Here is a 24,668-nt window from a genome sequence, read left to right as displayed (position 1 = left end):
ATTAAGCAGTTTCGAAAAGGCTTCTTTAGGGTCTATCCACCAGTGAGACCTCCGCCTCCTACTTGGCACATGAATCTCGTCCTTGCTCAACTCATGAAAAATCAGTTTGAGCCAATTCATCGTTCAGACATGAAGTTCCTGTCAAGGAAATTGACTCTCCTCCTTGCCCTTACATCGGCAAGACGTATTAGGGAATTACAGGCTCTCACAATCCAAGAGCCTTTTCTACAATTCAAAAGAAACACGGTTATCCTTTGAACCAACCCAAAGTTCATACCCTAAGTACCCTCGGACTTCCACTTGAACAAGCCAATTATTCTTAAGGCTTTCTTTCCTCACCCGGCTACACCAGCGGAAAGATCGCTACATTCTCTAGATGTGCAACGATGTTTGAAATTCTATTTGGATCGCACCAAGGGATTTCGGAAATCCTCACAATTGTTTGTAGCTTTTGGTGGTCCGAGAAAGGGTCTCTCTCTGTCAAAGCAGGGAATTGCAAGATGGATTACCAGTGCTATCCTGCATTGCCATTCAGCAGCAGGTAAACCACTGACTGGCAGGATTCGGGCACATTCCACAAGATCAGTGGCGTCTTCAACAGCCCTCTTCGTGGGGGTGCAGATAAAGGACATCTGCAGAGCTGCTACCTGGAGCAGTCTCCACACCTTTACTAAGCATTACTACTTGGACTCCTTGCAGCAAGAAGATACTGCAGTGGGCCAGGCAGTCCTGAGGAACCTCTTCCACTAATTGGTGAGCTTTCCTTTCTATCCCACCTTCCGTAATTTTGCACATTTTTTGTCTTTGTCATGTTGGCTTTGCAATGTATACTATGACACAAAATGTGGGTTTTTTATTGCTAACTGCTTGCTACTCTGCTACAAAAGCATGGGAATCTAGAAAACAAGTTACTTACCTGTAACTTTAGTTCCCCGGTATTGCTAACTTTCATAGATTCCCATGCGCCCGCCCACCTCCCCGAGGAAAGCTCAGCCTTCAGCAGAAATGGTGGCTACACACAACAGCTACGAAAATCTGAGTCTCTGAGGTTCCTTCAGGAGGGTTCTAAGGGGTGAGGCTCTTCTGATTGGCTGATGCCTAAGTTTGGTCTCTTTTATACAAAGAGAGTGATGGGCTACAAAAGGAAATGAGGCCTAGGCCTTTTTTCTTTCTCTTTTGTGCCTACTGCTATGTTATTTTTGTTACCGAGACTCCGATTCCGACAACGGGGAATGATACAAAAGCATGGGAATCTATGAAAGTTACCAATACTGGGGAACTAAAGTTACAGGTAAGTAACTTGTTTTCTTACTGTGCCATCCTTGACTGCCAACTACCTCCCTGTTGAGATCCTAAGTCCCTGCACGGTGCCACCTGCTGCGTGCTATACCCTGTGAAGCTCCTTGCTCAGGGAACAGCAGATATCTCATCCTGTGATTTGGAAATGCTCAGTTGATCAGAGATGCATCAGGTTTTTGTCATATAACCAAACCAGCTGCATTTCTTTCCCATTATGTGAAGATTGTTCATGTTTCCTGTATCTTTCCTTCACGAACTCTTTCCTTGCAACTACTCTACTCTGCCCAGTACGCAAATGCCCTTAGACACAATGGTGGGAGACAGTAACATTTAAAATAAGCATTCCAGAAACACCAACCAGTAGGAAATCATACTGTATTGCCCATGCATACTTGCATGGACAACTGTGTAGCAGTTTAAATCTGCATCAGGTAAAATGTTTAAAGAGGCATAACACCCTTGATGCAGTACTTCATGTGTTGGGTATCTCTCCGATCTGGGGCAGGCTCCTCCAAAAGCCAACGTCTTCTCACAGCTGCCTACTGTTACCAGTTCTTGCAGGGAGGTGGACAGGGACTCTGCACTTAGTGTAGCTTTCTTGCTCTGGCTAAAAAATTGTTGGCTTTTCTTCTTCGGTCCTCACGTCTTTTCCTCACTCTCAAAGTAGGACAGTCCTAAAATTCCCTCCCCTGCTCTAGTCATTTGCTTTCTGCTTTATTTAACAACATTAAAAGGTGAGATGTTTTTATGGCTTGAATGAGCAGCTGCTAGTCTCATGCCAATGAACCAGCCCCTCCTAGCATGTCTAGCCCCTAGAAAATTTGAAGGGTCCGGGTACGCACAGCCAGCCCCATGGTACCCAACCAATCCTCTAAAGTGGTGCCTTCTCTTTAATGGTGATATCAGATATCCTATGAGAATGGTAGTAACCGTGCATCTCTTCAAGATGGACATTCTTCCAGTAAGGGCCTTTGCTGGGCTTTAGCTTTCTTGGCACAGCTGAGCAAAGAATGTGTCACTTCCCTTTGTTCGGGTGTGGGCAAGCGACATACACTCGGATACATCTTTTGTACAGTTGAAGCATCCTGCTGAGCTGCTTGAACCTGTTCTGCTAGGGAAACGCTAGAGCCCCTCTCTGCTCCACTGAGGAATGTATTCATCCACTTTAAATAAACAACTACATAAACTACAATGTTCTGTTTATGGAATGCAAAGAGAGGAGTTGGTACTCGTACGTTCAAGAGGTCATTGGGGGACCGGAAACTGTAGCGTCCTCCCCAGCCCGAGAGCATGTAGATAAATACTCCACACATGGAGCTCTGGATTGTACGTCTTTATTCCTCGACGTACAGTCACACACTGCTTCTCTGATTATATCATAACTGTTCATAACCATACTTGACACCTTCCAGGAAGTAACTTAATTCCTCTGTTGAGTGTCCCAGAACAGCCGGGAGCCTAGTGCACATAGTCTCACAACACTACATCTCCCCCTTGTTAAATAACAAGTACAAACAACATTACATCATATTTCTTCAATTAGACGTAGAGGCGCTTCACACTAGTCAGCCAGATTGAGTGGAATGAAGTGGTTGAGATGCACACTGTTCATGCACCGATGGTACAGGTTATAATGATTGGTCTGGACTGTCAGATGTGGTCGCCTAATTCATAATTGCAGGAGCTGACGATCGTAGGGATAGGTGCTTAAAGTGCGTTGAGTCCTGTGTGATGGACTGTCTGTGACGATGTGCCATCACCATGTGTCCTTTGCAAGTCACAACCCTCGGAAGATCAACAGCAAATGAAGTGTCTGTTTTCTGCTTTCGTTTCTGCTTGACCAGGACTAAGTCCCCTGTATCGAAGACTATTTCCTGTACTCGTCAATGGCAAACGACGTGTGCTTTCATTTTGCATTTTTTAGAAGTCTGTGACGCAAACCTTATCAGCAATCAAAGATCGCTCTACTGTCCACTGCAGCAGTTTGGTTTGGATGGCTCTCCCGAATAGCAATGTGGTGGGACTTTCACCAGTTGTTTGCACGTTTGTCTGATTTCTGGACATTTGTCTTCATGTGGAAATGAAAATCCCCATCAGAAACACAACTTTTTCTTTTTTGGAGACGTCGACTTGCATGTATCTACCTTGTGCTGGTGCTTACTTTTCATGACCAACGCTGGTTCATTTTTCGCTGTTCCAGCTTTCATGTCAGCAGCTTGTCGATCTTCGGCCCTAGCAGCCATTAATACTTTCTCCAAGCTGAGCGTCTCTTTCAACATGCATCTTCTGAAAGAGTCTGAAAGACAACCATTGATGGCTCAGACACGTATGGCTCCTTCATCATTGAATTCACTAAACTTGCAGTGTTTGATAAGCTCATAAAGTCTTTCAGCAAACTCATCCATCGTTTCCCCAACCTGCTGTCATGCTTGATTGAAAATGTACCTTTCGTAGTCAACATTCAGCAACGGATTGAACATGGCTTCCAACACTTCCTTAATTTGGCGGTCTGATACTGCATCAGCTTGTGATATTCTCTTCAGCACTTTTTTCTCCGTCACCAGCAAGGTTCTTCAAATACTTAATGATTTTCTTATCACCTACTTCTAGGACATCTAAAAACGTCATTGAATGTTTTGGTCCATGCAGTCCACCAAATAATAATAATCTGCTTCTTCGCCATGTCGAATGGTGGTGCTTTCAGGATTGCGGCTGTACCATACTTTGTGCCCTTTTCTGTTTCCATTGAAAAATTGCATGATTCTGAAGGCCATTCGGTAATGAGCATGCCTGTTTTCTAGGTTTATGCTTCAGTCACGCACTCTAAAGAAGTCAGCAGGTGAACAGCTGCTGGCCATGTTAACATACAGCAAGGCCTGCATTGTATGCAATGTTATGCGCATATGTGAAAAGGAAAGAGGAGATGTGAAAAAGGCTGAAAAATATAATCCAATCAGCCCCACTGTCCAGTCAGGTTCTGTCAGACCCAGGGGTATGAGGTGCAACAGTTGGTGCAACAACATTACCCTGATGTCCCAAAAGCCTGCAGATGTGGTGTTTGTCCTTATCCAGCAATAAAATAAGCTGCTCAACTACCTACGGACACCTTTAGGAATCCCCTTTAGCCTGAGATGTACAAAGTCAGAAAAACTTTGGCTGTGGGGGCTAGTTTTCTTTACTCACTCATTAACATTGAAAAGCACCAATTCAACAAGAGTACTAGAAGACCTTCCTTCCAAGATCCCAGTGTAAAAGCATCTCCCTTTCCACTTGTCTCCTGCACACATTAAAGACATTGTCGCGGTATACCGACCCATAACATATAAGAAATCGTCATCAGTTATATGTCATGCTCAGCGAGATATTGATAGCATAGAGCTGGAGAAGCAAAATTAGACTGCATCAGTTTTACTCTTTCATCCTATAATTCAATATGATTTGAAAAATTGCATACATATGAAAGATAATATGCCAGTAAAAGGGGATCAACATTTAAGGACCCTTATCTGTGACATAAGGAATGTTGTAATTTTTAGTATGCTATTTCCTAGGTGTTAAAAAACCTTGGAGGCCATTCAAATGAGAACCTTGCGTGGCTGAGACATGCATTTGGGGCAGAGCTACTCTGGCACCAGGACCAGAAGAACCCACAGTGAGCTCATATCTCTGGATGATCCAAAAAATTACTCCATCTTCATTAGCTGTGATGTATAGAATCTCCATAAATAATATGTTCAAGGCATATGAGCTGTAGATCATATGCTTATGCATAAATCGACATCTAGTGTTGGGTGCGGATGTTTTCACTTTGTTTTTTTAAAAGAAGTCTTTCCAGTCACGAGGTAGGTGACTCCTTATTTCGGTGATAGTGTGCATGGGCATCGGCTCCATCCTTAGATTGTGTTTTTTCCACTATGGGGTTTGGATGTGTATTGCTGCACTCCGGTTCGGCACCGTTTCTCGGACCCCTTTGATTCGCAATCCATACCCTCAACTGTATTGTTATCAACCGCGATTTCCCATTTGTCAGGTTTCATCTCGACTGTAAAATCTTCAATCGGAAAACTCATGGAAGGGCATCGGGCCTACCCGTGCCGACTGCTCTAGCAGTCGATGGAACCGACTCCTGTTGTGCTAAGTTTCCACGCACCGACTTGCATGTAGTGTGCAACCTCTGTCTGTCCCCAGAATACGACGAGAAAGACTGCGACACGTGTCGATCGTTCCGATCAAAAAAGACTCTTCGTGGTCGTCGGGCTCGACATCACGAGATGCAACAGCAAAGCAGCTCCGCACTGGATATCTTCGGCGAAGAGTCCAACTCCGAACATCATGCCCAAGGAGCTGAGGAAGAAGAACATTTCTCCATGTCCGAGGACGACTCAGACATCGAAGAAGAGGAGCAAGTTACTCCGGGTCAGCGTACAGTGAGTAAAGAGAACCCCTTGCCCCCCCCCCCCCCCCCCCCCCCCCCAACAACCTAATACAAACGCTCCGGTCCCTACTCTGCCTTCAGGCCAAGGTCGGCACCGACAAAAAGTTTCCGACGCCCCGCCTTGGAGCCGGTTCCGAAACATAAAGAAAAGCCTTCCGGTTCGCGATCGAACCAACCCCATCTTGGTGCCACCCCAACACCTTCGGCACGAAACATAAATCCAATCTGACACCACCGGCGCTGAAAGGTTCGGAGCCGAAACATTCGGCGCCAAAACATTCGGCGCCGAAACATTCGGTGCCGAAACAGGCAACCAAGGATAAAGGCACTCTGTCGAAAGAGCCTCGGTCCAATCACCTCATTTCGGGTCCGAAACAGAAGTTGGTGATTCACCCTGATACAGGGCATATTCAGGCCACTCTACCAAAAAAGAGGAAATTAGACCTACCAGAGGACTACCACATTCCTCTAAAGAAGAAACGTGTGGGAACTAACCCTTCTCCTCCTTACATTATACCTACTTCTCCTACTAATCCTAATTTACTTATTGTACCTGAAAATTCACCACCAACTTCACCTAACCCACAAGATGATGGGGATGGAAATGAGGATGACAATCAAGATCCCCCACAGGACACTGACCCTTGGCAGGACTATCACACTAATCCTGATCCAGATAATGATCCGGATTTGTACCCCCCATACCCTCCCCACCAGATGATAACATTGGGTACTTTGAGCTCCTCAATAGGGCTGCTCAATATTACTGGGTGGAGTAACATTCAGAGACATTAGAGCAGGATTTCCTATTTGAGACCCTTAGCTCCTCTCACAGTTACTCCAACTTTACCTATGCTCTAAGGTATGTTAAAACATACTGAGGACATTTTCAAAGAGCCTGTTGGGGCAAGAATTATTACTCCTAGGGTGGAGAAAAAATATAAGCTCGCACCCACTAACCCTACATACATCAAAGGCCAGTTACCTTTAGACTCTCTTGTAGTCTCTAATGCTCGCAAGAGAGCCAACTCCGAATCGTCAGGTGAAGCTCCACCTCCAGATAAGGAGTCCAAGCTCATTGACGCCTCAGGCAAAAGAGTAGCTTTACAAGCAGCTAACTATTAGCGATTACCAATGCTTAAGCTTTGCTAGCTCGTTAGGACAGGGCTCACTATGATGAGTTAGAGAAACTCATGCACTTCTTACCAGATGAACATAAGACTAAGGCTAATAACCTTATTCAAGAGAGTAAGCTCATTAGAAATACATCTGTCAGGTGTGCCCTAGATGTGGCTGACACAGCAGCCTGTACAATTAACACCAGTGTACTCTTACGAAGGCATGCTTAGTTGAGGATTTCAGGTTGCAAACCTCCATCCTCAACCACCCATTTGCTAAGGAACATCTCTTTGGACCAGCAGTGGATACCTCGCTGGAGAAAATGAAAAAAGATACAGAGGTAGCAAAGTCCATGGGGGCTTTACAATCACCCACACATAGGGGTTCCTTCCTTTCGCTGTTCCTTTTAGAGGGGTGGCTCAAAAAACATATCCACCGAGACTACCTCCTCTTACAAAGGTAATAATCAATCCCCCTCACTGCGAGTTTATTTCAGAGGAGGTTTTAGAAGGAACAGTGGTAAGGGAAGAAGCAGAGGCAACTCCACATGCTCCTCCCCCACGGCAACAAACAGTGACTTCCATCCTATACACACTGATCATTCCACTCCTGTTGGGGGACGTCTCTCCCAATTTCTCCTTGTCTGGAACTTCATCATTTCAGACAAATGGGTACTTCAAATTATCCAATATGGTTACTGCTGGAACTTACAGCCAATCCCCCAACTATCCTTCCAAGACCACATGCAATGTCACCGGAACATCTCTCACTCCTAAAGCAAGAGGTTCTCTCTCTCCTAGAAAAACAAGCTATAGAACCAGTCCCATTACAATATCAAGGGACCGGGGAATACTCCCAGAACTTCTTAATTCCCAAAAAGATGGCTCTTTAAGACCTATATTGGACCTCAGAGCCCTAAATATCTACATCCAATCAGTCCACTTTGACATAGTCACACTTCAACAGGTTATCCCGCACCTTCAGCAAGGTGACTTTCTGTCCACTCTGGATTTAAAGGACGCCTATTTCCATATTCCCATTCACCCCCCTCACCTCAAATACCTCAGGTTTGTGGTAGACGGACAACATTATCAATTCAAAGTCCTCCCATTTGGAGTAACTACAGCACCCAGCTTATCACAAAGTGTCTGGCAGTAGTCGCGGCTCATCTAAGAAGACAGCACATTCACGTCTTCCCCTACCTAGACGACTGGCTGATAAAAGCCAGCTAGCAACACAGCTGTCTACGCCACACTCTAAAAACAGTCCAACTGCTTCACGACCTCGGTTCACTGTAAACCTCACCAAGTCTCATCTCAAACATCCAGCACACAAGTGTATCTAGGAGCCTGAATAGACACTCAGAAAGCTCTATCGTATCCCAACCCAGTCAGGATCCGCAACATGCAGACTCCAATATCGCAGTTTCAGCCTGAACACTCATTACCAGCTGGAGTGTTCATGCAATTGATAGGAATTATGGTATCTTGCATTTTAATCGTTCCTTACGCAAGACTCCAAATGCGTCTACTACAGGAATGCTTCGCACGTCAGTGGAACCAGGCGCAGGGTCAGTTATCAGATCTAGTGTTGGTGGATGACCGCACCCATCATTCCCTGCAGTGGTGGAACATACAAAACCTTTCCAAGGGGTGGCCATTCGTCAACCGGGTCCCACAGATAGTGCTAACAGCAGATGCATCGCTCACGGGTTGGGGAGCTAATCTTCAAAAACCTACCATTCAGGGTATGTGGACTCTGCAACAGAAACAACTCCACATAAACCCTCTAGAACAGCTGGCACTTTTTCTAGCATTAAAAGGCTTTCAACTTCATCTAGTAGGCAAAGCTGTCCGGATTCGTACAGACAACATGACAGCAATGTACTACATACAAAAACAGGGGGGGACACACTCTCTCTAGCTTACAGCTAGCCCAGAGCATCTGGAGATGGGCCATACCTCAAAAGATATATCTCCTTGCAGAACACCTCCCAGGAGTAAACAACCAGATTGCAGATCTGCTCAGTCGTCAACTGCAGCAGATCCACAAATGGGAACTCCACCCTTTCTACTCCAATTCTTCCAAATGTGGGGCTTCCCAGAGATAGATCTGTTCGCCACTCAACTAAACACAAGGTTCCCAAACTTCGCATCCAGGTATCCACACCCATTTTCCAAAGGCAATTCGATATTGATGAATTGGTCAGGGATTTTTGCTTACGCTTTTCTGCATCTCCCACACATTCCGTTAGTGGTTTGGAAGGTCAGACAGCAGTCCCTGACACTAATCCTAGTTGCTCCCACATGGGCCCGTCAGCCCTGGTTCACAACCCTGTTGGAGCAATCAGTAGTTCATCACCAAAAACTACAGCTTACTCCCAATCTTCTCACTCCGAACCATGGAGAGATAAGACCCAGATCCCAGTCATCTCAACCTTCCGATCTGGCACCTGAAATCCTAGAGTTTGGTTATCGTAATCTTCTACCAGACGGCACAAATATTATCAAAGAGGCTAGGCGCCCTACCACAAGAGCATGCTATGCAGCAAAGTGGAAGCAGTTCGTCATTTACTGTAACAACAATAAAATAGATCCGCTAGATGCTTCAATTCAATTCATTTGCTATCTCCTACATCTACAGTGTTCCAGTTTTGCCTACACATCTATACGCTTACATCTTGCTGCAATAGCTTCATATCTACAAAACAGACACCATTTGTCTCTCTTTAGAGTGCATGCTATTAAAGCATTTATGGAAGGACTTAAGAGTCATTCCACCCAGACTTCCACCTGCTCCCGTTTGGAATCTTAACATAGTCCTTACAAGACTTATGGGTCCAGTGCACAAATGTGAACTACAATTTCTCACTTGGAAGGTAGCCTTCCTCATAGCCTTCACATCTTTGAGAAGAGTGAATGAGCTTCAGGGACTAACCATAGAGGAGCCATTTTTACAAATACACCAAAACAAAGTGGTTCTAAGAACTAACCCCAATTTTTTACCTAAAGTCATTTCTGCCTTTCATATCAACCAATCTGTTGAGTTGCCTGTCTTCTTCCCTAAACCAGATTCAGTGGCAGAACGTGCTCTTCACACCTTAGATGTCAAAAGAGCATTACTATACTACATAGAAACAACAAAACCTTTCAGGAAAACCAAGCAACTTTTTTTTGCTTTTGTTCCATCACATAAAGGCAATCCAATATCAAAATCAAGTATTGGAAGATGGATAGTTAAGTGTATTCAGATATGCCACATTAAAGCTAAACACACATTAACAATTCCCCCTAGAGCGCAACGTGGTCTACACCACACACATTCACAAAACACAATTGTGTAGATGTGTTAGCAAGACAGCAAGCTAGTGTGGGCCAGGCAGTTTTACGTACACTATTTCAGACGACTGCAACAGCTACAAGTTGGCCATCGCTTTGGGAGATAACTGCTATGTAGTCTATGCATAAGCATATGATCTACAGCTCATATGCCTCGAACGGAAAATGCTATTACCCAGTATGCATCTATTCTTGCCATATAGAGCTGTAGAGTCATATGCGTCCACCCGCCTCCCCGTGTACCTTTACCTGTTGTAGTAATCTCTTAATTAGATACTATATACATGGTCATCTCTCTTTACTACTCTTACTTACTCCATCATCACCGTTTATGGCAAAACAATCTAAGGATGGAGTTGATGCCCATGTGCACTATTACCGAAAGGAAGAGTCACCTACCTGGTGACTGGAAAGACTTCTTTGTACAAAAACAAAGTGCAAACATCCGGACCCAACACTAGATGGCGATCTATGCAAGTATATGACTCTACAGCTCTATATGCCAAGAACAGATGCATACTGGGTAAGTAGCATTTTCCTTATGTAGAACAGAAACACAGGAAGACAGGCTTCTAAGTTTAAAGTTATTGAAGGAGCCAGTTTCTCTTTCTTTCAACAGTTATTCTACATTTATGTACACCCGTAAAGGAAAAAATTTGAATAGTCTAAAAATGTCTGTGTTACACCCTCGCATTTGGGCAGACTTTGAAGAAAGGGTCTTTGTTCATGAACTCCCATCACCAGTGAATTGCCTGATGATCCTTTGTATATAAAACATAATTCTATTTCCATTTCCTGTCTTTCTCCAAGGATATTGCTTCTTTACAAATCTTAAGTCTGATATTTTCAAGAGATGAGTGTAGTGCTCATCTGTTTAATTGTTTACTTTCCTTTTTCTCTTTCCGTGATTTTCTTCGTATTTTGTGTCCCCATATTTTAGGATTTATATTGTATTTATCTTTTAGTGGCTTGTATGTACCTGGTGCATGAAAGGCTATTGTAGTGGAATGTGTTACAAATAAACTCACCGCCTAGTACCCGACCACATAGACCAGGGTAATTTCGACATTACCTCAGAATGTAGGCTAATCATAGTGCAAGTGATACTTATTCCACTACCACCAAAGAATGGTTCAGGTTTGTCGATTATCTGCCAGCCATCTACTGATACATGACGTTGTTCCAGTTGTCTTCAGTGTTCTTGCAAAGAATTAGCAGAGTTTTTGAAAGGCCTCCTTCAGACATTTCCATCAGTGCGTTGCCACCAATGTTGAGGGAGCTGAATATTATGCAGAGTCACCTCATGGCCACTCCAGTCCAGTGATTCATAAATTAGATTTTAAAATCTTCCTGGAAGACTTTTCTTATCACCTTGATCTCAGCTATGAGAGTAGGGGAGCTTTAAGCATTCACAATCATAAAACCATGGCTCAATTTTTCCAGACCCAAAGTCGCATTACTAGGCTATCCTGCTTTCAAATTAAACCTGTAATTACTGATAAAATCCCACCACATCAGTGTCTACATATAAACACTGATAGAAAGCCTGCACAACCACAAACTAAAATGTCATTCAAAGAACGGAAAGTAAGAGAGAATGAGTCACCTGGTCCACCCCGACCAGTGCGGGTTCATTCCTGCCAGGGGCACTTGCCACTGCATTAGTCGTCTCCACCTGGCTCTGGCCCACTCCGTACTTGGCGCTGCTTTTCATAGACTTTGAGAAGGCCTTCGATATGGTGGACTGGGAGTATCTGCAGGATGTGCTGGCCAGGATGGGTTTCGGTCCCTCGTTCCGCCATCTGATCAGAGTTCTCTACACTAATCCCAGAGCCCGTATACTCCTCAATGGGGAGCTTTCTGAGGCATTCCCGATTCGGAGGGGCACGCGTCAGGGGTGTCCGCTCTCATCACTCCTATTCGCGTCGGCGATGGAGCCCCTGCCGGCGCTCATCCGACAGGACCCACTTATTCGCGGTTGGGCCTGGGACTTGAGCCAGGTTGATAAGACAGCCCTATATGCGGATGACGTTCTGCTTTATTTGGCGGACCCAGATAGCTCTGGCCCCATGTGCCTGGCGGTTCTTTCCACTTTTGAGCGGGTCTCTGGACTCCGCCTCAATCCGGCGAAGTCAACTTTGGTCCCCCTGCATCCCTCCAGCGACTGCTATGACTGGCAGTCAGACATCCCACTTAGGAGACATTCGGTCAAATACCTTGGCGTTTGGGTAGCTCTTCTGCCGGAGCTCGAATGGACCTTGAATGTTATGCTTTTGGGCGTTAGGATGAAGGCGGATCTCAAGAGATGGCAGACCCTCCCCCTTAACCCCCTGGGCAGGAGTGCACTCTTCAAAATGATGGTCTTCCCCCATTTTCTTTACGTACGGCAAAACATTACTATCCACCTCCCGGGTAGTTGGTTCAGTGAACTTGACGGTGCCGGAGGGAGACCTCGTTTATCCCAGGCGCACTGTCGTATCCCTCCCTTTGACGGGGGTATATTGGTAACCAATCTCCACCTCTACTACCTGGCCACGAAGCTCATCGTGATCCACGATTGGTATGCGGGCGGCTGGTCCGACCCAGCATACCGTGTGGAACTCAGCACGTCGGACTTCATGCAGATCCAGGCGTTTTTATACGGTAGCCCAGTGCCGCAGGCTATACCCCCGGCCACTAGGACGGTGTTTCTGGCCTGGCGCACGGCCCTGCGTCACGTGAGGTGGGACTGGAAACTCACTCGGCAGACGCCACTTTGGCATGGGTCCTGGATGCAAGAGGTCTCGCACCTGCAGGGGTTCCGACGATGGGAGAACTTATTGGGGTTTCAGTGCTCGGAGATGTTTAGGTGGGGGCCCACATCCGATCCTTTGCGGACCTGCTGCAGCGCCACGCCCTTCCTCACTTCCAACTTTATAAGTACCTGCAACTCAGACATCAGCGTTGTGCATGAATTTATTCGACTCTGCACTCTGTAGACGTGTTTGGTTTTAGAAAATCACTATGGAAATAATTGGTTGTGGTATTGGAATTGTCCGATCATGTGGTTTTTACACGCGGCGCTGGTTATCTTTTTTTATCTGTGCACATCGGGTGTTTACATTTAATACGTTTGTGTGCTAATAAAGCATCGTGTTGTTTAAAAAGAAAAATAAGTTGTGCGTCCTCCAGGTTTAAACGAGTTAGATCATTGGCCTATAAAACACCACGTGACATGTGCCTTTTTTCACGCGAAATTCGACTTGGAATTGCTGGCGAATCGAGAGACCCAGCACAACATGGGGGCTTTTTGATAAACATTTGATGTAAGTATCCCAGCATGCATGTAGTGTAACATTTGTAATTTTAATTGTGACTGAGCATATCTGTGCTTTAATGTGAGGCACTATGTTGTTTATGTGTAACCATACGGGCAAATGAATGTATTGCTGAAGGCATGCTCACGTTTAACGGGTGCTGCTTTCTTCCTCTCTATCGTGTGTGGAAGATGGCCTGAGTTACGATGTTGGTTATTTATTTAATCTTTCTTGAGTGTAATAAGTTGTTTTATCTGGCATGGTTGTATTATACTATTATACAATTATACATAGTCAGTTAGACGGATAATTTACATACGCTCATATTGTGCGGGTGTTTTTTGTTTCCGTTGGTGTGTGGTATGTTGTAAGGATACGCGCTGTTGTTTTGCTATTTGCTTTCTTTTTTGATATAATATATATTGCTTTTCAACATACATGCTCGTTCAAAATAAAACACGTGTAGTCACATGGATAATTTTTATAAGTTTTTATTGCGTGTGTATCAAAGTTATCAAATTGTATGCACGCCAGCTTTTGGTGCAATGTGGACTTGTCTCTTAAGTATTTATGTCGGTCTTTTTAAAAATGTTGTACCTGCCTATATTTATTAGTTTTTGACATAGACCCACAGATCCCTTGGACATCTGTTCAGACGAGGGCAAAATATCTCAACACATACCCACTGGGCATCTCTTTAGACGAGGGCAGCCTGTCTCCCTTCAGCCCCCTCGTTGGTTGTGCATGCTCTCCTGCCTCTGCCCCTCGTTGGTTGTGCTTGCTCTCCGGCCCCTGCCCCCTCGTTGGTTGTGCTTGCTCTCATGCCCCTGCACCCTCGTTGGTTTTGCTTGCTCTCCTGCCTCTGCCCCCTCGTTGGTTGTGCTTGCTCTCCTGCCCCCTCGTTGGTTGGGCTTGCTTTCCTGCCCCTGCCCCCTCGTTAGTTGTGCTTGCTCCCCTGCCCCCTCGCTGTGCTTGCTCCCCTGCCCCCTCGCTATGCTTGCTCCCCTGCCCCCTCGCTGTGCTTGCTCCCCTGCCCCCTCGCTGTGCTTGCTCCCCTGCCCCCTCGCTGTGCTTGCTCCCCTGCCCCCTCACTGTGCTTGCTCCCCTGCCCCCTCGCTGTGCTTGCGCCCCTGCCCCCTCGCTGTGCTTGCGCCCCTGCCCCCTTGCTGTGCTTTCTCCCCTGCCCCCTTGCTGTGCTTGCTCCCCTGCCCCCTCGCTGTGCTTGCGCCCCTGCCCCCTCGCTGTGCTTGCGCCCCTGCTCCCTCGTTGGTTGTGCCTGCTCTCCTGCCCCCTCGTTGGTTGTGCGTGCTCTCCTGCCCCTGCCCCCTCGTTGGTTGTGCGTGCTCTCCTGCCCCTGCCCCCTCGTTGGTTGTGCGTGCTCCCCTGCCCCCTCGTTGGTTGTGCGTGCTCTACTGCCCCCTGGTTGGTTGTGCTTGCTCTCCTGCCCCCGCCCCCTCGTTGGTTGTGCTTGCTCTCCTGCCCTCGCCCCCTCGTTGGTTGTTCTTGCTCTCCTGCCCCCGCCCCCTCGTTGGTTGGGCTTGCTCTCCTGCCCTTTCGTTGGTTGTGCTTGCTCTCCTGCCCTGCTATTGGCATTGTAAATGACAATGCCATTTGTTTGTTTTAAAAACAAAAACATAAATAAAAATAATGTCATGAGCAATGCCAATAGCTCTAACTTTAAGAATGTCGAGACCATTGCATTGTAAATGCTTGTTTTAACAAGTCAGTATTGATGGCAGGTCACCTTTTCAACACTCCAGGCTTTAAACATTCAATGAAAGGAGTAATGCCAGGTGCCTGAGAAAAGAGTGCTATAACCATGCACATAGGATAGTGGTGAAAGCATGACCCAAGACTTTCCACATACCAACAAAATGAATAGCTGGAAGGTGTTCCATTGTTATGTGTGAGATATCGTCTGCTAATCCTGGCTTTTTACGCAACTGCACTTTACTGCTGGGGTTGTTGAGCTCGTAGTTACAATGTTAACAGCACATTTTCAATTGCCAGAATACAATGTGATATCTGTTAAAAGGCCATAACTGACAGAAAGTGAGACACCTGGCATGGAAATGTTACTAAACAAACACCATTAATTATCCCATGGGCATGTTAACACTGTGTATTTTGCTACAATTCTGGGAATTTCCAGATTGACAACACGGATTGCCAAAAGCTAGTATCATAACCAACAACTATTTTTCAGTTGCCAAAAAGTGCAGCTCAAATGACCTGGATATGGAGAATGTAGTCCCCTGTCATCTTTAACATCAACATAGAGCCACTTTGTGCTTTACTCACAGATAATTGAATTAGAATTCAGCAGTATGCCAATGATACATAGTTCTACTTGAAAGTCTCCTCTGCATAAAATAGCTAAGTCTCAAACACTGCATGCACATCAGCCATATCTAGCTGTCTAGCATCTATCTGAAGCTCAACCCAACCAAGATAGATAAATTGTTGTTTGCCAAGGACAAAAAACAAGAATTGTCACAAACCAGGCTCACGTTCATTGTTTCGAAAGTCAACTTTCACTGATTGCCAAGACACTTGTATTACCCCTTGACTCAAACCTCACCCTCAAGGAACAGATTGGCAAAAAACAAAGACAGCATGGTACCATCTCTCGCGTCTAAAAAACACATTGGGCAAAAACAAAGACAGCATGGTACCATCTCTCTCTTCTAAAAAAAAGTGAAACAATTTCTTCCAGAAAGTGACATCAGAACTTCTGGTTAAACCCTCATACTCCCGATATCTGGGTGATGGAAACACCCTGATCCATGGTCACCCAGACTCCATACTGTTACCATTTAAGGGCATCCTGCAAGCTGCAGCACTTCTCATCTAGTTCTTTAAGAAATATAATCACATCACCCCATCCTGATGGAACTTAATTGGTGCCACTTACTAGCCCGCACCATCTTCAAAACCAATGGTAACGTTTACAAAATCATCTCAACCACCACCCCTACTTGCAGACAAGTTCACAAACTTCACTGGTTCTCAGCCCACCCATAGCCAGTACACCATGAGAATGCAGACTAAGAAATGTACAAATTAAAAACAATACAGCAGACCTTTTCCATCTATGTACAGAGGATCCCAAACAACACTGCATATCCATCATTACTACCCCAGCACTGGTCCAATTTAGGATTGAGTTGAAGACACATCTCTTTAAAGAAAACTACATCACAAAGCATCAACAGTCTTTCACCTTGTGCAGGGCTCCATTGCCTTTTGGCTAGCTTTGCATTTAGAAATAGCATATACATACATGCATTTAGTCACCGATGTTAAAAGAGTAACGTCCATTAATGTGGGGCAAAATGATAAGCATGTAGAGCGCGAGTCAGCAGGATGTGACATACGGGTTCTGTATATGATAACAAACAGATAGGAAGGGGTGGCTGCGGGTTACTGTGTACTGGTGTTTTGATCCTATATTCAGCATGTGCACTTCGTTTTTCCCCATTCTTCTCAGATCATGCTTTCCCCGAATGCTAGGAATGCCGCTTGGGTGTCTTTCGATGGGCGGAAGAGGCAGCAAATATCCCACGGTGACAGGTGAATATTTGAGAATCCATTTGTGATTAAGATTGACAATATATGCTATAATTCCTGAATAGGTTGTGTACATCTTGTGGCTATATTCTGTAAATATTGTACAAGGCCAGGAAATCTACTGATGAGGAGAGGGAGTGAAGGTGTATGATTGGTTATCACCATTACCTTTGTGTTTAAGCTTTTGCTCAACGCCTGGATTCCAAGTTATGCCACACATAGATATTGGCCAGGAAGTATTAATTTTAGATGTTGAGTGGACAGTGTTGGCCCTGCCTAAGGTGTGGGTACATTGTTAATGTATTTGCATAATGGCATGCACATGATGCTAATATCTATAAATGGGCCTCAAGTTTCCTTATATTTATTAATAGTTTTACCTTTTTAAAATGTTTCTCACATGATGTTCATGTTGAGGCAGGCAGATACTGGGTGAAGTGGCTGCACTATTGTTACTGCACACCTTCTCATCTCAGTTCCATACTGTTCCTAAAAGAACAGCACTGTGGAAACACATGGCAATTTGAGAGATTCTTTAAAGAAGTTAACTTTTTCTCGGAATAAAAATCTAGCCCCACAAAAAGTTCCTTTTGGTGGTCACAAAATGCTACAACCAATTAAACAGCCACCAACAAAGCCAGAAGGTCTGGGCTGTAAATGGCCAATGGCTTTGCTTAGCCAATGGTTTCTGTCAATCGCATGCATAAAGACATATGCACACCCGTGCCTGGGAATCTTCCACTGGTTTTTTTACACTAGAACATACTCTCCAAGATGGCTTCTGATAGGTATGCTTGCATTGGGAGTATGCTTGCATGCATTGTGATGCTGATGTATAGCAAATATTATACAATAAATAGAAAAGAGAGTGAGGATCAAAAGTGCATGTCCTTCTCCCCTAGATACTCATAGCAAACAACAAGAACGAGACGAATACCGTATCATTCAACTAGCATCCAGTGTACATTCAGTAGTGTTCCCGCAACAATTTTTTTTTTAAAGAACCCTCACCCACCAACCTAGTTGGCGGCATGCTTTCTCATTGGGTTCCCACCTGGGGGCCGAGTGCCGCCTAATTGTGCTGCAATGTTTGATTACAGCTGAGCGGGATTTTTCTTAGTGACAAAGGGAATTTAGTGAATGTGATTCTTAAAACTGCCTCCAGTATACCCTTCATAATCAGGATAAATTGAATACTGAGTTCCTGGGGCAGGATTAAAAACAATGGTGGATGTGAAAGAGAAAAAATGGCGCACTTAGAACATGTCTTGTCCTTCTGTGTTAGAACTTGCTTCATGTAATCCATTCATTACATAATAGAACTAATCTGTAATCTACTCATAGTGCCAAATATGTAATTTGTAATCCAAACAGCATACTCCAGTCACATTGATCTTGACTAGCAGATTTGTTCATTACTAATTAAATTAATATACAAAACATGGAAAATAGAAGCTACTTAAAAACATGGGTAGGATCGACTTCTTTTTCATGGATATTTATAGTATACCAAATTATGAGGCGAAGGTAGTCTTTAGTGATGAGAATGAGTAAATGGGTATAAATCACTGAAGATTTAAATGTGCGGCATTGAATATTCAAGATAAATTACTCTCATGAGTAGATAGGGCAGCTATTGCCTTTGGGAGATATTTGGTGTGAAGATTGTTTCAGGTAATGCTTGAGATCATAAGGGAGTTTCTTTGTGGTTCTGAAACTTTTATTTCTGTTTCTGATTATAAGCTCCAGGATTGACTTAAGGAAATGATGAGTCATTCTACTCTGATCGGATAATGCTGCATGACGCTTCATGGGTGCATTTTATGGTGGTTTAATGTGTCTTTTATGGCGTCATGAGAGGGCTTTTATTGTGCCTCTTGAGGAGAGGGAGGGGGCTGTTTTATTGCGTTTCCTAAGGGAGGTGTTTTTGGTGCTTCAATGGGACATTTTTAGTCCTTCCAAGGGGCATTGCATGGTGCAGAGGGATAGGAATTTTACATTGACTTATGTGGGCTATCATACTGAGTACTTTAAATTGCTGCTTTGCTACCAAAATTGCATATGTATGCAACAATAGATGCTGGCACATTTTTGGCACAGGCAGCACAGTACATTTAATAGGTTACCCTGAGGTTCTGCTCTTGTCCCTGTTGTCTTTTTTACTAACTAGATGATTGTTTTTGTCACAACATGCATGTAACGTGATTTACGCGTAAATCACTGTATGTACGAAGTACGGTTCAGGCTCTTGGTGATTGAAAGGGAAGCTCCTGTTCTTCAGTGCTGTTGTTGCTGGGGTACGGGCCATATCTGGCTCATCACAACATGTACTTGTGCAGCGTACTTGATGTAACCCATACCAAATATTGAAATAAATTGGCCACCATATCAATTTCATCTTCTGAAGGTAGCACAGGGAGGGATGGTTTGGTAGCTAGAAACATGTACTGTGGCTATTATTGGCACCAAATGTTTTCTTGTTTCACCTAGTTACACTTTAACGTTGATTGGAGAAATAGATGTGCATATTTCCTAACATTGTCACTTTCCCTGTTTTGCAGTATCAGCATCACTACCTCTTGTTACCCTCTACCTTCAATTTGTTTCCGGGACCCTGTGAACGACTGGTTCAACAGCCTCGCTGAATGTTTGCACTGGAATGTTCGCAAGAAGCAGCACCATTTCTCTGTTGATGAAGAGGAATTCTAAGCACTTTTTGGACGGCAAGCTTCCTTTGAGGCCAGCAGAGGCACAATAATTGCAGTAGCCCATTCAGCATGCACATGATAGAGCCCTTATGTTGGTTACAGAATAGGGTAGGGATTTATAATCCCTGTTTTACCAGCCATCCTCTATGATGAGCTACAACTGGATGGCTGGGACAATTTGAGCTTAGTTGGGGATATTTTGAAGGCCACCACCGCCCAACAAAATCCCACACATATTGGCATACGTGAGTTTACACTGGTTTGTACCAGATATGTAGTAACCAAGAACAGACCAATGTAAATTCACTGTAAATATTTACTGTCAAAATTTTGTGGTGGCATCATCGTTAGTAAGGGCACGAGGGGTTGTTTTTTATCAGTGTTTTGAAGGTCTAAATCAGTCAAAACTTTTATGATTCAAGAATGTGCCCAGATGATTTTTGATGTGGTTTCATAAAGTAAACCGCGTTGAGTTTTCCTGGGTGTGCCAGAACTGTGTCTTCCAAATATCAGTCTGTTCCAGACTCTTGCACATGACACTTATATTGGCACAGCATGATCCATAGAATGAAGTAAGGTGAGTGCCAGCTTTGAGAGGTAGGAAGCCGTTTACACTTAGTAGTGACTTTAAATAAAAATAAAATAATGGTTGGATGGGAGGGTAAAAGTATTGTATGTTATTTCTATTATAGTTTGTCATAATATTTTTATTGCATAAGCTGTCGCCAATATTCCAATGGATCTAGCCCTTCCCCAAGTTTTTCCCCCAACATAAAGAGGACCAAATAAAAAAAAAACTTTTCTACTACGTTTTATTATTCTAAAGCATGTGTTATGTCTCACTCCCACTTTTGTTTTGGAACTTTTTTTCCATCTTTCCCTTATGGTTACCTAAACTTACCACCAAATGTTTCAATTGCCCAATAGATGTTTCCATCATCCTGACTACATTGCATTCGTATTGATACTCCGATACTTGTGGTGCCTTAACGGGGAAATAAACATTACTAATCTAATGAGATAGGTTAGGAAAGGCAACATGTACTGATTTAAAAATGAAATGTTTCTCAAAAAAGCTAATTTGCAAAAAAAAAAAATAAGTCATAATAAGCCATAGCACAGTCACATTGTGTGGCTGATACAAAAGAATTCCCACTATTTGAGTAGAACGTACAGTATATTCAGGCACCACATTCACACTTATTTTTCTTCTTCCATTGATGTATTGTATTCGTAGCAAATAGGTTTTTAAAGCTCATGCCATTTACACAACACTTTTACTCTATAATTTTATGAAGGTGGCCTTGGTGCTCATTTAAAATGTTTTTGTATATCACTGTGATTCAAGCAGCCTGATGGTCAGCACTCTATTGCCAGCTGGATATAAAAAATGACCCTATAAAAGTCCAAACATAGTGGTCATGGGAACGAAGAAATTCAAATGTCTACAGAAATGTCAAAGAAAATACATATGTTTAATAAATGTATTCTTACATCTAAAAGACTACTTAATATAGCACAACCTTCTGGCATTTAGCCATTTTATAAGTGTTTCAGTCATGTCATTTATTGGGAAGTCAGTCTCAGTCACATTATCCTCGATTTGGGTGTGGTTTAATAAGAAACTGTGGGTCAGTAAGGAAACTTAGTTTAAAAGTCCCGTCTCTTGGATGCCAGTCCAGCAGATTGCCTTTGAGACAGTTTTTCTTTCCATGATGATGAGTGTAGAAATGAAAGGTGAACCAGTAAAGGCAGTATGCGGATCGTTTCAGTTAGATTAATGGATCGCTTTATTGTTTAAAGAAATAGGAAATGTCTGGATGTTCTGATCATGCATACGCAGGCACTCCCAGCAGGCCATTCTTTCACCAAAGATCATTGTGAAATGAACAGGAAAAGTAATTCATACAATTCCTTCTTTATCCATGAATTGACTTGGAATGGTAACATTTGCTGTTCCAGCGCATACTAAATCTAACCATTGCACAATTTACCGGACCAGCCTAAGCCGCCTCATTTTATTATTCGCATTTCCACGTTAACAAGGGCTGATAAGTGTTCAGGGATGCTGCCCTTGTCAGCATAATGATATGAGCATCAACATACAATGCAAGTCTGGCTATGGATGGAAATCCCAATGCAAAGCATTTTTGCGCAGAAAAGGACTGTGGTAACATTATAAAGTTGGTGAATTGACACTTATTTCACATTAAGGATTGACATCTTTTTCTTTCATTGCAAACCCAATAAATAGTTCTGTTATCTATGATGGGTGATTGCACCCACTTCATAATCTCTTTTGACGCTTTCTAGAAACATTTAAAGGCACTAAATTTGTGTAATGGGACACGTGTTTGTGATAGATTTTATGGTTTAAAAATATGTATTTTCTCCTGCGCTATGCTAAGGAGACGGAAATGATGATTCTTCCGCACTTTGAGGTTTACCCCTTGTTTAAAGTCAAATTCAAGAATTACTCTATTTGTAAACTGGTGAAAGTAAAGGTGGCAAATTTCTTCATTGTAAAGAAGTGAACCTATTCTATGAAATGTCTCCATCAAGTATGGGTTATAATACTATCAATACCTACAGGCATCAATCAAGACTCTTAACTCATTCATAGGGATAGGAGTCTACTATATTTCCCATCATAAAGGCAAAACAATATTGAGATAGTGAACTTTCTGCCCTAGCAGGAACATTATTTGTTATGTCTGCTCAAGCCGGCAAGAGAGTAACTTAGTTGAGAGTTCTGACTTGCAGCCGGAAGTGTTTCTTGGGAATACCGGACACACTTGCCAGGTGATCATTTTTAAAGGGGCTATATAGTTCAATGTTCTGTCCATTAGAAAGGGATACTGTATTGTTAGGCTGAACATATTCCTAGTGCAGTTGAAAACAGTGCCTTTAGCACTCTTGAAGACATTTAACTGTTATATGTACGTTTTTGTTCATAAAAACTTTATTGAACATTTCTGTTCTAAACTATGTATGGTTTGTCTTTTGTGAAACAGTTGTTCTAAGGAGATCTAATCAACATAGACTGGTTTGCACTGATGGTATTTATTTGTGGTACACTCAGACCTAGCTATACAAAGTGTGAACATTCATTTTGTTGGTGCTGTATTACGAGACCAACATCTGGCACAACTGTAAGCATAGCAGACATTCCAACAGGTGGGCAAAAGAGTGACTGTCTGTTGTGATTGCAATTACTGGTAAAGTTTTGCAGAGCTCAGACATCCATTAGTGAAGACACACAGAGTTATTGGACTTTGCCGGCCAGTGGATAAAGCTGACTAACCATTATTGGTGGGGTTTAGTGACCCTATACAAATTACCAGGTATCAGCTTGGTCTGTGGCAAATGTTTTATTTACAGTCTTGTCATGAAATGTATAGAGGTTCAATTTGTGTGCAGTAGTAAAGCTTCCTCTAGATTTGTACTAACCCTGTTCAGTTTTACAGATAGTAGAAGTTATTTTCCAAAAATAATGACCATAGCTAATATAAAAGGCATCTAAATCTTGAAGAAACTAAAGTAACACCTCTCTAAGCCCTTGCCTTCTTTTTTGGGACAGCAAACCTATTTCCTGTTAACATTTTGCCTGAGAGTCACCCCTTTCCATGTCACTCCTAAGCAAGTTCTTGATGTCAATCAAGTGAAAAAGCCGTCTGCAGTCTTTGAAATGCATGTAATATCAGTACACTTAAAAAAAAGTGGAAATAGTAGGTAAATACATTTTTTAAACTAGTGTTTTTTAAGCTGCACAGAGATTTGTCTTTTGAACTCTTAACATGTTATTTCACAAGCACTTCCGAGGCTGAAGATGGATAGGTTCCAATGATAGGAACGTGGGGGTATCTGGAGCTGGGTGTTTCTAGGCTGGCATATTTTCTTTTTAAAGCACAGGCTGAGACAGAGAAATATTTTCCCCCATGAGGGTAAATAAAATGGTCCGTGAAATATTGTAGCGTTCCTTTAAAAATGTAATTTGATTGTATAATGGTAGCCATTTTGTATTTATTGATTACAGTTGGGTCTTTGGTGGTAATGTCATCTCCTCTGCTATAAAAGTCAAATTAATGATTGACTGAGTCCTCTAGGCTGTAGCTGATTTTTGTTATTTTGCAATACCTACATCAGATAAAAATACCTGGCCACCTCCTGCACTACAATTTCTGCCCGCCTGAGAAACGGTATTATGCAGTGTGTCAACAGTTATATTCTTACAAGGGTTTGAGTGATAGAGAGGGAGTGCACACAACGATTAGAAGATGAATAGATTATATTCCACAGTAGAAAGTAACCAGTGTGAGTCTCTCCCCTTTAAAATTGGCTAGATATGCTTTCTTGTTTACCAAGTTAGTGGAAATCTATAAATCTCACTGGTGTCCTGTTATAACACCATGTAGTTACGAATGGAAAGTGTCTTCCTGCTCTTAGTCTTTGTTTCCATCTCTAAGCTTTGTAAGCACCCAGACTTGTGACTTCATGTCCATTGTATGCAACAGCTGTAGTTTGTTCACCTCAGTAAGTTTCACTTTAAAACGTTTGTACCCAGTCAATGGAAGCTTACAAAAAAGAATTATGTCAATTTGATTTATTAAAATATTTGTCTTTTGAAGTAAATGTTCATAAGTATGTAGTATAAAAGTTGTTTAATTAAAACTAGTTTCCTTTCTTTGTCACCTCAGACTATTTTCAAATACGTATTTTTATCTAGCTTCAGCTTAGCATCAATAGGGGAGTGTATATAAATGTTTACTCTAAGGGAACCACTCTTAATGTTCATTTTGGTTTCCTTTTAAAGACATAATATATATTTATTTAAAAATGCAATACCTTTTTTAAAAGTAAAGTTCTTACCTAAAATAATTTCTGCAATATCCCAAAAAGAGAG

General features: G+C 43.0%; 1 protein-coding gene across 3 annotated transcripts in view; it reads left to right on the top strand.

Annotated features, from left to right (window-relative positions):
• The window catches only part of NADK (NAD kinase), a 408,294-nt gene extending 383,838 nt beyond the window's left edge, over window positions 1–24,456 (top strand). For 2 of the 3 annotated variants that reach the window (XM_086921524.1, XM_086921526.1), the window contains exons 12-13: window positions 16,978–17,060; window positions 19,619–24,456. In XM_086921524.1, the coding sequence (XP_086777650.1) occupies window positions 16,978–17,060; window positions 19,619–19,766 (231 nt within the window). In that variant the 3' untranslated portion in view covers window positions 19,767–24,456. The remainder of the gene's footprint in view (window positions 1–16,977; window positions 17,061–19,618) is intronic. The other variant, XM_086921525.1, reaches the window with a different exon arrangement.
• The last annotated feature ends 212 nt before the right edge of the window (window positions 24,457–24,668 follow it).

The sequence above is a fragment of the Lissotriton vulgaris genome, chromosome 5 (assembly GCF_964263255.1).
Source record: "Lissotriton vulgaris chromosome 5, aLisVul1.2, whole genome shotgun sequence".
NCBI classification, from domain to species: domain Eukaryota; kingdom Metazoa; phylum Chordata; class Amphibia; order Caudata; family Salamandridae; genus Lissotriton; species Lissotriton vulgaris.
This window is presented reverse-complemented; position numbering and strand designations above follow the sequence as displayed.